Genomic DNA, 16,336 nt, shown 5'->3' with positions numbered 1-16,336 from the left:
GGGCAAAGCAAGGCCAGCAGGCGTTGGAGGGGCACGAGAAAGGAGCGAGGGGAGGAGTAGGTTTTGGAGGTGCCAGAGGAGAAGAAGCCACTTGTAGGTAGGACTCGAAGGTCGGCGTTAATGGGGGCGCAAAGGGAGGACGACATTGGGTTCGAGGCCAGCGTGGCAGTCATGTCGCGTGCACTGGCGCTAGGCATGGAGCGCGTCGGGAGAGGGAGAGGGAGAGGAAAGGGGGGAGGCTGGCGCTGTCAGGTCCATTCAAGACTAGAAATACGCAGATCTTTTGCGCCCACCGCAGGCAGACAGGGATAGGAGACAGTCGCTGCAGGGGAGCAGCTAGCAAAGGGAGGGAGGGGTAGTGGAGCCGTTAGGGGGCAGAAGAGTAAAGGCAGGTGAGGCGGAGAGGGCAGGCGGTTGGTTGGGCGCAATTAAGGCATCATCGTCAACCTTGGCGAGCTCGGCTGCAGCAATGGAGGCCACGGCAAGAGAGGCATGGAGCCGGACGGAGGAGGAAGCATGGGTCAGTGTCCCCGCGGGGAGACGAACATCGCAACATTAGCACTAGCCACCCGAATGCAGACACCCTAGCATGAGGCGCACAGCACACAGAAAGATAGGGGGAGCGGTGAGATTGAAGTTAACAATGTTGGTGACTTGAACAACCGACAAGGGAGGGGAGGCAGGTGAGGGAGTAAGCCAGAGAGAACCCGCGTTGGAGGAGAGAGGGGTGGCAGTGCATAGAACTCGCGGAGGAGGAGGTCTTGGAAGGCGATACCTGGTCGGTGCGACAGCCAACGGACGCTAGCAGGATGTTCCTCCGGTGACCCGCGGCAAAGCTACGGTGTGGCGTAGGAGAGGGGTTGTGGTGGTGTTGTGGGTTGTGGGGGAGGTGGAGGAGGGTGGTCGACGAGTCGCTCAGGGGTGGGCGGCCGACGGTGGCCAGGGTCCGGCGGCGGTTGGTTCCCCGCTGGGGGACCGTCGCCCAGCGAAGTCTCACTCATTCCTCGCCTCCACGGGCTTACCAAATCCACTCCCGCGAATCTATAAAATTTGTTATGACCCAGCTCAGAAAATGCTACCAGAGGCAATTGAATCGGTAAACCAGCAGTGAAGCCGCTCTCGAGATTATTTTTTTATGTTACAAGATGTTGGCAAGTCATGTTTTTAGACCCGTTTAGTGTGGTTCCAGCCCTATTTCCATACTTAGGAGGAAGGAGCCGGCGCCGGAGGAGGCACATGTTTTGTTTGGTTTCTATCGTAACTATCCTAAAATGTGTCTTTTAGATTTCGCATGAAGTATTAAATGAAATCTATTTGCAAAACCTCTTCAGGGATGGATGTAATTTTTCACGATGAATCTAATGATGATAATTAATTGATGATTGGCTAGCGATGCTAATAACCATCCTCTAGTCACGTGGTTAAAAGTCTCACTAGATTCTTCAGAGTTCCTAGCTCAGGGTTGTGGAGTTGGTTTTATAAATTGCCTTTATTTAATATGTTTAATTTGCGGTCAAAGTGTGTTCTAGATTTTTCTAGGAATGAACCAAATGGGCCCACAATTTACAGCTCCAATGGCACCCTCCTTCAACCACCTTCCTTCAACCAGTTCATTTTGGCTGTGGCAAAAGCTAGAGCAGAGGGAAATCTAGCTGCTTCTCTCCGTTTCTAGCTGCTACGGGTTAGAGAGGGCGATAAGCAGGCGAGTGCTTTTTCCTCCGGCGATCCGCCGGCACCCTCTCCTCCGGCGGCCCTCGGGCTGCCTGAGTTGAGAGGGGAGCCCGGTTCCATCGGCGGGTGGAAGATGTACATCTGTAGATCTAGGGTCTGCTAGCTTTTGTTCCTCACTTATGCTTTTGCCCGGCTGGAGCGGCAGTGCCGCTTGCTCCTCCTTCCCTCTTGCTCCTCGCCGCTCGCCGTCCACTCCTTGCCGGCTGCGGTGCCTTGGCGTGCCTCACGGGTGGTGGCTCGCGCGGCTGCCACTCTCTGTCCCGGCTTCGGCCTCTGTGCGCGGCCGGCGCGGGAGGTCGTGCGACGGCGGGCGGGGCTGGCTGTTGGTGGTGCTGGTGGCCGTAGGGTGGCGGTCATGGGCCGGCTGCGGGCTGCGCGGCTAGCTGAATGGCGACAGGCGGGGTCGGCGGCGGCTGGCGGTGCGGGTGCGCTTCATCTGGCGGCTGGCACCTGTGGGTCTCCCATCTCCTTCTTGTCGATGTTGCTTCGTGCGGCGTCGATGGGGACGAGTTTTGGTTCTTCCGAGGCGGATCCGGCGGCGTTTTCTCTGGTGGTCTCGTGAGGTCAATATTCCCGATGGCGCTTGGTTGGGGGAGTCGGCGTCATCTGTATGGAATAAGGTACTCTAGACTTCTCTCCTTCGCTGGTGTGTGCTCCGGTGCCGGCGTCGGGTCTGTGAGTTTGTGTACAGGAGAGCTTCGGTCGTCTTGTCGTCGGCGCCTCTCACGCGTGAAGCCACAAAGGTATTGCGACGTGCCCGTCGTCTACGGAGTCTTCCGGTGATTTCAAGCAGGACGTGGATCTGATCTATGTGTAGATGTACGTTTGTTTGTAGTGTGTGCGTGTTCAGAGTGGGTGTGCATGCATGTACGAACAGATACTATAGCTGCATGTATCCAGATGAAAGGCTTAAAAAAAGTTCATTTTCGGCTCCAGCTCCAAACATGCTCCTACGGAACTGATGGAGAAGCTGTTTTGAGAAATTCTAGGCCTGTTTGGCATGGCTTCTTGAGGGGCTCCAAAACCAGCTTCTTGAGGAGCCGTGCCAAACGCATCTCTGGGAGGGCTCCAAGCGGCTCCATACCCGCAAAACACGGTGACTGGAGCAGTTTTGGCGAGCTGGAGCCACAAAATCGTGGCTCCGTCCGGCTCCACCCCAGACCGCAAGCCACAGGTACGCAAATACCCCTAATGGGTCACGACGCTCGACGCGCAGGGCGGATGCGACCGGTCAGCGGCGGGAGCTCGAAGCTCCGGCGGAGCTGGCCGGCCAGCGCGCGAACTCAACGCGGATGGTCGGCGGTGGTAGCTCGAGGACGACTAGTGCGGAAGCTCGAGGCGGACGGTCGGCGTTGCTCGAGCTTCCTGGAGGTGTGCTTCCCCGGAGGGGTGGCCATGGCGGGCAGCGGGGATCGCATCACCGGCTGCATCGCTAGACATGGCCACTGCCTGACCAACGACCGACCCTCTTGAGCAGCCCCCATGGCCTAGCTCCCATCAGCATGCGCCGCCTTCCCCGGAGAAACGGGTCACTGGAGCTTCCCTAACCCCCACCGTGACCTTTCCTGGCTAGCTACTTGTTGACACAGAATTGCGCCAACACACTCGAATGCGCTAGAACGCGCGAACGATCGTCAAAATGATCAACACCCGCGAAACCCTGGACGGACCGGTCTGACCGGTACCGTCGACCGGTCTGACCGGTGCAAGCAGGGACTCGCTGGAAACCTAGAACAGCGAACTCGGGAGGGACCTCGTCGGAGCTCGTGATCGTAGGGTTGCTCTGAGGTCGGCAGGCCACTCAGAACGTCTTCAAACGCCGCCGGGACGAAGGAAGAAAGCAATCTAGGGTTGGAAAAGGCTAGGGTTTGAGAGATAAAAGTAATGCGATTTTTGTATTGATTCGATTGGGAATAACCTCAATCGGCCTTAGCCTTTATATTTTATAGGCCGGGGAAGACGTACCCCTTCACGAGTAGGATTACATGAGGACTCTTTACAAAAATCTAATTCTACTCGGACTGTACAGACCTGACCGGTCTGACCGGTCGGCTCGACCGGTCAGACCGGTCGACCTCAGCATATGCCAAATTTGGCTATCAACATATGCCCCCTGCTTTTTGGTGAGTTTCATAAGCCAAAAAGCAAGAACTATCTTGATGTACATGTTTACACAGGACATACAACTCTAAAAAACAAAACTAAGGACGATATACAATACCGGCCGTCTTTGTCTTCATGCACTTTACCATATGCTAGGGTAAAATTTCTTCAAGTAACTCCCGTTGATAGCTCTAGGTAGACGCTCACCTTGCAACGTCTCCATCATATATGAATTACCGGAGATAACCTTGATAATCTTGTAGGGGACCCTCCCAACTTGGCGACCATTTGCCAAACTTGTGCTTTTCATCCCAAGAGGCAAAATTGTCTTCCAAACTAAATCTCCAACCTGAAAAGACTTAAGCTTTACCTTCTTATTGTAGGCTCTAGCCACCCGAAGCTTGTCCTTCTCAATTTCCTTCAAAGCCTTCAAACGCTTATCGGTTATCTCATCAATATTATCCATCATCATATCATGATAATCAACAGTGGAGAGGTCATTTTGTTTTGCTAATCTATATGCGTCCAGATTTACCTCAACAGGTAAAACGGCCTCTTGACCATACACAAGCTTAAAAGGAGTAACCTTAGTAGCACCATGTCTAGATATACGATGAGCCCATAACGCTTCGGATAACACACCATGCCATCTCCTAGGATTTTCTTCTATCTTCTTCTGACAAGTTTGATCAAAATCTTATTACTAGACTCGGCCTGCCCATTGGCCTGAGCATAGTATGGAGATGAATTGAGCAATTTTAATCTTGTAAGATTCGGCAAAGGCACGCACCTCTTTTGATATAAATGAAGTACCTTGATCCGTTGTTAAAGTTTGTGGAATGCCGAATCTATGAATAATATGCTCAGTAATAAACTCAATTACCTCTTTATTGCGTCATATTCTTCAAAGGAACCGCTTCGGTCCATTTAGTGAAATAATCCGTAGCAACCAACACGAAGCGATGCCCCTTTGAAGATGGAGGATTAATTTGTCCAATGAAATCCACCCCCAACCTCGGAACGGCCATGGTTTAATAATAGGATGCATCAACGCAGCAGGCACCAATTGCAAATTACCAAACCGCTGACATTCCTCACATCCTTTATAGTACTTGAAGCAATCGGATAGCATAGTGAGCCAATAAAAACCGGCTCTTCTAAGTAACCACTCATCTTAGGAGCCGATTGATGAGGGTACCACAAATACCTTCACTGAACCTCACCCATAGGCAATCCGGGCCTGATCCGAGTTAAACATTTGTAGGAGCAAATCTTCGGCAGTTCGACGATAAAGTTTGTCGTCAATTAAAATATACTTGAAAGCCAAACGCCGAATATTTCTCTCTGCGCCACGACCAGGATCTTTCAAATATGATATAAGAGGGACCCTCCAATCCTGAGTTTCGGCCGAAACAATTGAATCAACTTTTTTAGTCCGAATCAGAATTAAACAGCTGCATCACCGATCAGACCGGTATCTGGACCGGTCAGGACCGGTCTGGGCTGGCAGACCGGTATCGCCGACCGGTCGGACCGGTGTGTCCAGAACCAGAAACTCGGCTTTCGTTTGCATCGGCTTGCGAATGTTGAAATATTTTTTCGTAACATTATAACCAGATGCCTGCTGAGCCAGAGTATTTGCCTTTTCATTTTCTTCCCTCGGTATAGTTAATAATAAATTCATCGAAGGAGGAAATAATATCAAGGCATTTATGAAGATATGCATTTAGAGAACCGTTATAGCATTGGCATACCTTAGATACTTGCTTGCACCACCAGAAGAGAATCTCCAAAGGCTTCAACATGCTTCACGCCCATGGGATTGCAAGAATTCCAACCAAATAGAAGAGCCTCATATTCAACTTGGGTATTTGTGCATTCTTTTTCCAATCGGTTTGAAAATTCAAAAACAGCACCATTCGGAGAAATAAGAACAGCATCAATCCCTTGACCATCATCACAAACCGATCCATCAAAGTACAACTTCCATGGTGTACAAGTAATATAGCCGACTTTTAAATCATGCTTGTCATTAATCCGATGCTCAACAATAAAATCCGCTACAATTTGGCCTCTCATAGATTTTAAAGGTTCACAAGCCAAATCATACTCAACTAAAGCATAAGCCCACTTACCGATTCTACCACTCAAAATCGATTTCTGTAACATATGTTTGATCACATCGGTTTGACCCACTACTATGCAAGTACTAGATAATAGATAATGTCTCAATTTGGTACAAGCATAATAAAGAGACAAACATAACTTCTCAATGAATGTATACCTCGTCTCTGCATCAATAAGTCGTCGGCTCAAATATGTAATAATATACTCCTTCCCTTCGGTCTCTTGAGTCAAAACAGCTCCAATAACCTTGTCTTCAGCAGCCACATAAAGTCTGAAAGGTACTCCTCTCCTAGGTGCTTTGAGTACGGGTGGTGAAGACAAATAAATCTTGATCTTCTCAAATGCTTCTTGCTGTTTGCCCCCCAAGTAAATTCGGTTTCATCTTTTAACCGAAGAATAGGAGTAAAAGCATCAATTTTCCCGGACAAGTTAGATATAAATCTTCTCAAGAAATTCACCTTGCCCAAGAACTTCTGTAAATCTTTCTTGCATGTAGGGGCTTCAACCTTCTTCATGGCTTCAACTCTCTTAGGATCAATCTCTATTCCCTTCTCATGAATAATGAAGCCAAGAAACTTTCCCAGCCGATACACCAAAAGCACATTTGAGTGGATTCATTTTCAAACCATACCGGCGCAATCCTCTCAAGAGCAAGTCTCAAATCGGCTAAATGATGATCTAAACCGGCCGATTTAATGACAATATCATCGATGTACACTTCCAAGATGACACCAATCAAATCATGAAAGATTAAATTCATAGCTCTTTGATAAGTAGCACCCGCATTTTTCAAACCGAAAGTCATAACCACCCACTCAAACAAACCGACAAATCCTGGACATCTAAATGCCGTTTTAGATATATCTTCTTCGTCCATAAATATTTGATTATAACCGCATTACCATCAAGAAAACTAATGACACGATGTCCGGAAGCCTCATTAATCAACATATCGGCTATAGGCATAGGATATTCATCTTTGGGAGTAGCTTTATTAAGATCTCTAAAATCAATGCACACTCTAATTTTCCCCGAATCCTTTTTCTCAACAGGCACAATATTAGAAATCCAATCAGCATAACGACAAGACCGAATAAATCCAGCATCAAGTAAACGATTAGTTTCAGTTTTAATTCGGTCATAAATAACGGGATTGAAACGCCTAACCGGTTGTTTATAAGGTCTAAAACCGGCTTTAATTGGCAAACGATGCTCAACAAGATCACGACTCAAACCAGGCATTTCATGATACTCCCAAGCAAAACAATCAACATATTCTTTTAATAAATTAACCAAATCGGCTTTATATTTAGCCAATAAATTTTTGTTTACAAAGGTCGGCCTAGGAATAGTTCCATCACCAATGTCCTAACCTTTTCTAAAGGATCGGCCGATGTAAACCCTTGTCCCAGCTTATCTAGATCTCCAGAATCTTCAATGGCTTCACATATATCGTTCGTACGCGCCCGATATTGATCTAGCCTCTGCTGCAGCCATTCTGCGTTGGACCGGTCTGACCGGTCGGGGTGTCCGGTCTGACCGGTAGGCCCTGTGTGCTGAACGATACGGGACCGGTCTGACCGGTCGGCACTGGCGGTCTGACCGGTCTCCTCTGAAATTTCTGTTGTACTCATCTGATTTACATTAAATGATTTAGCCGATTATTCATCGGCTTAGCACCAGCAGAAACAAAACCATCCTTAGTGCAACTGATCAAATCATAATCGGACAGATCCACGCCCGATAAACACTTGACGTTGTCGTGTGCACTAATGGAATCCGAATCGGCTAAAGCAACAAAGGATGAAGTGTCCCCCATGGACAATCTCAACCTCATCGCCGATCCACTGAACAAGAAACTGATGCAAGGTAGAAGGAACACACTGATTTGCATGAATCCAATCCCTCCCAAGAATCAAATTGTAATTACCTTGCACTTCTGCGACGAAGAAAGCTGTAGCAAGCGTCTTACTTCCAATGGTGAGCTCCATGGAAGCAACTCCTTTGGCGCTAAGGGGCTCGCTCCCTCCAACACCACTGACGGTCATGTTCATCTTGATCAGGTCTTCGTCTTGGCCACCGAGCTTCTTGTACAGCGAGTAGGGCATAAGATTACAATGGCCCCACCATCTATTAGCATGCGAGTCACCGGTTTCCCGTTGATGTGTCCTCTTATATAAAGAGCCTTCAAATGATTGTCCTCTTCGCTTGGCTTCTGGAACACAGTTTCATGGGGCCCGAATTGAAGATGAGCCAAATCCTCCTCCGGAACCACGAAGTAATCCGAAGATAAGTGCACCACATTGATCTCCATATTGGTGCGCTCCGGAGACACTTCGTAGTCTACCAATTCCTCGTCTTCAGCTGTCGGAGGAACTGTTGGGGCTTCATCAACAGAAGGAACCGAAACGGGCTGCACCAATTCGATTGTTGCCTCTGCACTGGGCTCAACCGGTCTGGCCGGTTGGTCAGAGCGGTCTGACCGGTCCTCATGACCGATCTGACCGGTCGGCTGTGGCGGTCCGACCGGTCTGTCTGGCTGGTCAGCTGCCTTAGCTTTCCACACCTTGCTTTGAGGGAACATAGGCCTGTATCTGTTAAATTCCTCATCCCTCATCTTCTCCTTCTCCTGTTCCTTCTTTTCTTTGTTGCGGAGGCGCTGCAATTTCCTTTTTTGAGTATGAGTTAATCCCGAAGGGCACCATCTAGGCTGATGGTACTTATCCGCTGTGCTTTTGCTGCTACCAGCCTCATGATCATTGGCCATGACCGGCTTTTGCGAAGGAACGTCAACCGATGCATCTACATCCATCGGTTTCTTGCCCGTATCTCTTATGGGCACTTCGATTTCACCGATTTGAATAACATCCGCCTTGGACTTTTCTGAATCAACCACGGTCTTCTACTCCCCCCTCTTTCCTTGACGCGATATTCAAACCTTGGAACAGGAGCTTGACTCGGCTTCTGATGAGACCGGTCTGACCGGTCAGTGTGTACCGGTCTGACCGGTGTAACCTGCTGCCCTGGACCAGATTGGCGTGGTCCCAATCGGTCATGCACTGGCATCCTGGAGCTTTCCCCTTGATAATGTGGAGGATAAGGCATCGGGAAACACTGCATCCATATCCCCCCATGTTCCCATGCCGGATTTGTTGCATTTGAAGCCAGTGGCATCCACGGCATGGTAGCATACATCTTCTGAGGAGGATATAACGTGACAACATCACCTTTGCGCCTGCTGGATTCCCTTCTTGGGGACGCCGGACGATCTTGACGCGGCGGTGAACGCGGTCTCTTTTTTAACGGCCGATCGTTTTGAACGGCCTTTGTATACTTGTTCAACAACTGGTTGAAGGTGGGCTTTTGATTAGCAGTTCTTCCTTGCACCTTCACTTCGTTGGTCTTCCAAGTACCCACTTCCGGACGTTTCGGCTTGAAGGTCCGGGGACGGTCACCAGGGCGGTCTGACCGGTCGGATTGGTCTGACCGGTCTCAGACACTGGTCTGACCGGTCGTGCCTGATCAGCAGACCGATTTTCTGATGGAGAACTCCCTTGCCCCCCGAGTCTAGGATTTCTGACAATGATCTTCAGAATACTCTTGCCATCATCAGTTTTCTCTTTGATAACTTCTCAGGCAAGGATTTTGTCACTTGTGTTCATCGGTCTTGGATCACCGATGACAACATGCTTTCCCTTAGCTCCTTCGGCTTGTTCCGGCCGAATGAGCACCTTTGGATTATTCAATTCCAGCGTATGAACAGGGAAAGGAGCTTTGTCAATCTGCATCTCAGAAAGTACCAATCGTCCTTCATTAATGGCCGATTGTACCTGTCGACGAAAAACATTACAATCGTTAGTAGCATGAGATGTAGAGTTATGCCACTTACAATATGCATGTCGTTTAAGCTCGTCGGGAGATGGAATAGCATGCGATAATCGGATGTTACCATTCTTAAGCAATTCATCAAAAATCCGATCACACTTAGAAACATCAAAAGTAAACCTCGGCTCATCCTGCCGATTCTTTTGAATCGGCTTGAGAGACGGAACCGAACCGGGTTTGGCCTTTGATGGCCAAACAAATTCGGCGGCATATACTTCCTTACTATCATCGTCCGAACCATCCGAATCATGATCAAGAATGTGTGTGTTGGACCGATGAGGCTTGAAAGTATCTTTGGCATTTTTAAGTTTAAATTCTAAACCCATGACTTTGACTTGCAAGAAATTCACGGTATGATATTCAAAGCCCTCAAGTTTCTCTTTCAAATAAGAACGTAAACCATTAAATGCCAAATCCGCCAAATCCTTTTCAGAAATTGTCAAACTAAAACACCGATTTTTAATCTCTTTAAATCTTTTGAAATAATCCGAAGAAGATTCATCACGTCCTTGCCTAATCGATGTTAAATCCAACAATTTCGCTTCGGTTTCCCCACTAAAGAAGTGATCATGAAATTTACGCTCCAATTGAGCCCAATTGCGAATAGAGTTAGGAGCAAGTGAAGAAAACCAAGAGAAAGCTGTTCCAGTCAAAGATAAAGAAAATAAACGCACACGTAAAGCATCATTAAAACCAGCTTCCCCTAACTGCAATACATATTGACTAACGTGTTCCCAAGTTGTACGAGAATCATCACCATTAAATTTAGTAAACTCAGGAATACGCCAACCAGTAGGAAAAGGAGTGAAATCAAACTCAACGGGGTAAGGTTTTTGATATAAACGTGTAGTACCCATATCCACCCCAAGCTTATTCTTAATCGCGTTTGCCAGATCCTCTTTGAACTTAAGAAGATCGGCTTGATAGTGCTGGCTGGTATAGAACTCAGAAAACCGATGTGCATTAGGATTTCCATGTGCCATCGTCTGTAACGAAGTTGGGATCGGTCCTTGATTAGGTCCAGATCCCTGCGATACTCCCGCTACAGCAGCAATGCGGGGCGGTGTATAAAGTGACAATTCATTAGTTCGGCCAGGGGCAGCCGAACCTGGAATTGTCTCGAGAGGCGTCGGCGACGGCACTGAGTAACCGGTCTGACCGGTCTGGTAACCGGTCTGACCGGTCGTACCAGTCTGACCGGTCTGTGGGACCGGTCCGACCGGTGCTGTGTGCACGGTCGATGGTGGCGGGGTTTGCCCTGAAAACGAGTTCGGCGGCATACCATAAAGTGGTTCAGATGTGAACTCAGGGGTAGCCGAACTCGGATCTGATGAGTTAGGATCTGACATAGGTTGTTTACCTTTAAGCGCATCAACATCAGTACTCAATTTAACTAACATGTCACCTGTGGCAGCTTGTGCAGCAATAATCTTCTGATCCATTAAAGATGACATCCTATCAAACATATCAGATGGAGAAAGGCTTACATTGGGGATCTCTTCAATCTTATCTTGGTTAAGCTTGAGAGACGGCAGCACGAACTCCTCCACCCTTTTGACGAGGCCACCACGATCCTTCTTGAAGCCCTTCAAGAATTGTGCCTTGACGTGCTCCTCCACAAGAAGGTGGGCCTTGCGTTCCTCCTCGGTGAGCTCCTCCATGGTAGCCGTGATGATGTTTTCCTTGTTGATTTCTGAGGAGCCCATCTTCTTCAGGGAGTAGATCAGATCGGTTTTAAAACCAGATTAATCTTTCCCCAGCGGAGTCGTCAAAAAGTATGTTGACACAGAATTGCGCCAACACACTCGAATGCGCTAGAACGCGCGAACGATCGTCAAAACGATCAACACCCGCGAAACCCTGGACGGACCGGTCTGACCGGTACCGTCGACCGGTCTGACCGGTGCAAGCAGGGACTCGCTGGAAACCTAGAACAGCGAACTTGGGAGGGACCCCGTCGGAGCTCGTGATCGTAGGGTTGCTATGAGGTCGGCAGGCCACTCAGAACGTCTTCAAACGCCGCCGGGACGAAGGAAGAAAGCAATCTAGGGTTGGAAAAGGCTAGGGTTTGAGAGATAAAAGTAATGCGATTTTTGTATTGATTCGATTGGGAATAACCTCAATCGGCCTTAGCCTTTATATTTATAGGCCGGGGAAGACGTACCCATTCACGAGTAGGATTACATGAGGACTCTTTACAAAAAATCTAATTCTACTCGACCTCAGCAGATGCCAAATTTGGCTGTCAACACTACTCCTGTTGTGCTCCTTTGCAATGGCGAGAGGAGAGAGACGAGGGAGCAATGGGAGAGAGAGCTAGGAGATGAGAATACCTGAATGGATAAGAACAAACGAAGAGATAAAAGATGCAGAGCTCTGTAAAAAAAAAGGGAAAACAAGCCTTTGACGTCTGGAAGTGGGCTATGAGTGGCACACCAAAGAGCTCCCGTGCAGCATGTTAAAAAAATAATATTAACTAATTAACTTCATATAAGAAAGATATAAAAAAAATAAGGGTAATATGGTCATTTGATTTTTCTTGTGTATATTAAATAACTAGGAGGAGCTGTTTTTGCCAAACAGTTTTCAAAACGACTTCAGCTCCACAAAGAAACCGCTCTACCAAAAAAACCGGAGCCGGAGCCGGAGCTCTAACAAACAGTCCTTTTGTTTGGTACGGCTCCTGTAGTCTGTAGAAGCCAGTGGAGGAGCTGTTGACGAAGGAGCCGTGCCAAACGGGCTCTGTGTATCGCCGCCGCCTCGGGAAACATTTGCTGCCGACACTTGGCACGCCCTGGTTGCGCTGCATGCGCTGCGTGCACGAGGCGAGCGTGCGCCCAGATTCGCGACGCGCCGCGCCACTGGAGGCTTCGTCGTCGTCCCAGTCCCAGTCCGCCAGTCAGTCCCACAGCAGCGGCCTTCATCAATAGCCTGCCTGCCGGCCTGTCTGCCAACCCAACGCGTCTGCACTTCCGTATTCCTCTTCCGCCGCCACCGCCGCCGTATAGGCTGGAGAAGGGCGGGCAAGTCCTCCGTTCCTCTCCTGTGGCGGCGCTTCTCCTCCCGAGGAACGGCGGCGGCGATCGATGCAGGCGGCGACCGCGCGGCCGGCGGCGGCGCGTCGTCACGCGCTGCGGCTGCCCACAGGCAACGAACTGTCGTTTCGACGACGACTCTTTTGTTTCCTTCTTTTTTTTTTCTTTTCACTTCGATCTGCCCTGTTGGTCTCGGCACTCGGCTTGATTTGACAAAATCTCAGCGCGTACGACGTTCTGGGGATTTAGAGTTGAGATTGATGCGTGGTGATGGGTAATTCCGTGTTGTGATGCAGATCATAGGAACTGGCCGACCAAGATGGCTCGATTCGGATTGGGAGCAAGGAAATTCTCATGTTCAGGTACAGCACTACACTATGTTCAGTTCTTCGGGGGGATATACAGAGAACCAAACTACGGCTTCATAAGCCGCATAAAAGTTCCTTCTACTTGTGGTCATTTGATTTCTTCAGGTATCAGAGTGAGAGAGAGTTACCCAAGGGCCCGGGCTCTGGCTTTCCGGTCCCATTTCTATTCAGCTGGAGTTAATTTTCATTCCCAGTCCCCTTGAGAAATTTTGCGAAGAACATAACATCCTAAATTTTATCATAAATTTATCGTGTGAATTGAGTAAAACTAGTGAATTTGATAGTTGAAAATATGATAAGATAACACTGTATTAAATGAGTTATATATCATAGGGCAATGGGGAAAAGTATAAGAAATGATATGAGATATAGATAGACATGTAACTTTGCTCCACTATTCTTTCTTGTGTTCAAATTTGGTCCACTATTCTGATTTAACTATTTATATATCCATTTGGCATCCCTAATGATGAACGACCAACATATAGACAATGCAAGTTTTTTTAACAGAACTGTCATTAAATTGGTCCCTTTCACAAGCCGCTGTTACTGAAAGTTTTGCTCACAAATTTTAATTTTTCACAGGTATAGCATGCTAAACATTTATCTTTCATTCTACAAAAATTGCAGGTCCATCATGCGTGGAAGCTTCAGCAGGCCGCAGGCAACGTCAAGTGATATGCCTTAATATTTGGTTTGTTAGCATCTTGTTGATGTTATTGTTTTGATTCCAAACGGCAGTGTTACTGTGTATTCATGTTCATATATTGTAAATACTAAATGTTACTATACATGGTGCTAGTCCTATGAGACCGACAGGGACACAATGCAGACATTCTTCAGTCCTCAAACTCAGATGCAATGCAGCTACTCATCCTCAACATAATTTCAATATCGATCAATTTGAGGAAATTGGCATAGAAGTCACGAAGAAAGTGAGAGCTTTCTATTGGTTTTGTCGGCCCCACACAATCATTGGCACTGTGAGCTCTAGCATCTCTTATTTGAACTGGATGCTGCTATTCTGTATATGCATAATACCCCCACAATTTCACTCTTCCTCTTATATGTGGACCATGTACCAGATACTAGGCATTACTTCAGTGTCCCTCCTACCAATGAAGAGCATAGATGATTTAAGTGTGACAGTTCTATGGGGATTTCTTGAGGTATCATACGATTATGAGTGCTATACTCAGAGCACACATATGCCTTCTCTTTTGAGTTATACATACCGTTTTCACTTGACACTTATGATTTCTCGTACACAGGCTTTAGCCTCCTCTTTATGCATGAACATTTATGTAGTGGGGCTGAATCAGTTGTTTGACATTGAAATTGACAAGGTAATTTTTCATGAATCTACATCATATTGTCCAGCATTACTGTTTGTATTATCCAGAACAACTTATGCTTGTTTTGAAGGTCAACAAGCCAACTCTCCCATTGGCTTCTGGAGAGTTTTCAATGAGAACTGGAGTATCATTAGTTGTGGCATTCTTGGTCATGGTATGCTATTAGCTCAACACAGAAATTGAATAACCATCTATTATAATCTGCCTGAAATATGCATATACATTTTTTAACTTTTTTTTCAATTTTCAGAGCATTAGCATTGGAATAAGATCCAAATCTGCTCCATTGATGTGTGCCTTGCTTGTCAGCTTCCTTCTTGGAAGTGCCTACTCTATAGATGTAAGTAATACATACTTCTGTATGATGTAGTTTCATAATATATATACGTTTCAATTCTTTCAGTTTGACTTCTTTTTGCTACGTTTCAGGTTCCATTGCTCAGGTGGAAGCGACATCCCTTTCTCGCTGCATCCTGCATACTTGTTGTGAGGGCTATATTGGTTCAATTAGCTTTCTTTACACACATGCAGGTACTAGCATTATTTGCATATATGCCCACTGAACTGCGAATAAATGCTTCCTTGTTCATTTGGTTTTATGCCTGATGCAGCAACATATTCTGAAGAGGCCCTTCGCGCCAACAAGGTCGGTGGTGTTTGCAACATTGTTTATGTGTTGCTTCTCTGCAGTAATAGCTTTATTCAAGGTAAATATCCATTATGACCTGTGATATCCAGGAACTAAGATATGTATGGTTATACAATACCAAAATTCAGTGATGAATTCTGCTCCCTTTATTTATTAACGTGTAGGATATCCCTGATGTTGATGGAGATAGAGATTTCGGCATTCAATCTTTGAGTGTACGGTTAGGTCAACAGAAAGTAAGAATATGCCTGTTCAACTTAAAAAAGCTAAGGTCTACAAACTGTGCAAAATTAATTTTTGCTTATCATGCTTCAGGTGTATAGGCTCTGCATTAATATGCTCATGACAGCATATACAGCTGCAATTTTGGTAGGAGCATCATCTCCAAATCTGTATCAAAAGATTGCCACTGTAAGTGATATCTTAGGCTTTTTTTAATACAAAAGTATAAGGTTTGTCTTTCTATTTGACTTCATGGGCCTACAAAATTGTTCAGGTGTTTGGTCATGGCTTGCTCGCTTTTGTGCTTTGGCAGAGAGCACGACAATTTGACATCACAAATAAGACATGCATCACGCCATTTTACATGTTCATTTGGAAGGTGAGTAAGTTTTATTTTTACAGTATGCTCTATAAATTCAATGAAAAAAAGTGGCACTATGTTGAGATGTTTGTGTCTAATGCTCTGCTTTTTTATTGGTTTGCAGTTATTCTACGCCGAGTATTTCCTCATACCATTTATTTAGTAAGAATCATGCCAGGGAAACTACCATCTGGCATAGATATGTAAAATTCATTTGCGGGGCTTATTATTAATGATACTCCTCTATTCGATGCGTATGCATCATCTGTTATGTAAGTGTAAATGTACAAAATGGAGGCATTTCACTCTGTGGAGTGGGATTATTGTGGACATATGACTAATCCACGAGTCTTGGCTGTCTGACCATATGAATATGCCTTAGTGGTAAAGTTTGTGTGCTTGTACAACCATCGTATGTTAAATGGGACATTCTGTGGAAGTGATATTATTCTGTTTTGTTACTTTATTCTCAATGTGGGCAGCTTTCTTTTATATAGTTA

General features: G+C 46.7%; 1 protein-coding gene across 1 annotated transcript; it reads left to right on the top strand.

The window, feature by feature from the left end:
* Nucleotides 1–13,897: 13,897 nt before the first annotated feature.
* LOC120670931 (homogentisate geranylgeranyltransferase, chloroplastic-like) lies at nucleotides 13,898–16,196 on the top strand. Its single transcript, XM_039951127.1, has 11 exons — nucleotides 13,898–14,232; nucleotides 14,335–14,418; nucleotides 14,521–14,595; nucleotides 14,675–14,758; nucleotides 14,855–14,944; nucleotides 15,034–15,135; nucleotides 15,216–15,311; nucleotides 15,418–15,489; nucleotides 15,569–15,664; nucleotides 15,750–15,854; nucleotides 15,961–16,196. The coding sequence occupies exons 1-11, from the start codon at nucleotides 14,056–14,058 to the stop codon at nucleotides 15,997–15,999; spliced, it is 1,020 nt and encodes a 339-aa protein (XP_039807061.1). The 5' UTR covers nucleotides 13,898–14,055; the 3' UTR covers nucleotides 16,000–16,196.
* Nucleotides 16,197–16,336: the final 140 nt, after the last annotated feature.

This window comes from Panicum virgatum, chromosome 4N, assembly GCF_016808335.1.
Source record: "Panicum virgatum strain AP13 chromosome 4N, P.virgatum_v5, whole genome shotgun sequence".
Lineage (NCBI taxonomy): Eukaryota > Viridiplantae > Streptophyta > Magnoliopsida > Poales > Poaceae > Panicum > Panicum virgatum.
Note: the sequence above shows the minus strand (reverse complement) of the source record. Positions and strands in the feature narration are given on the sequence as shown.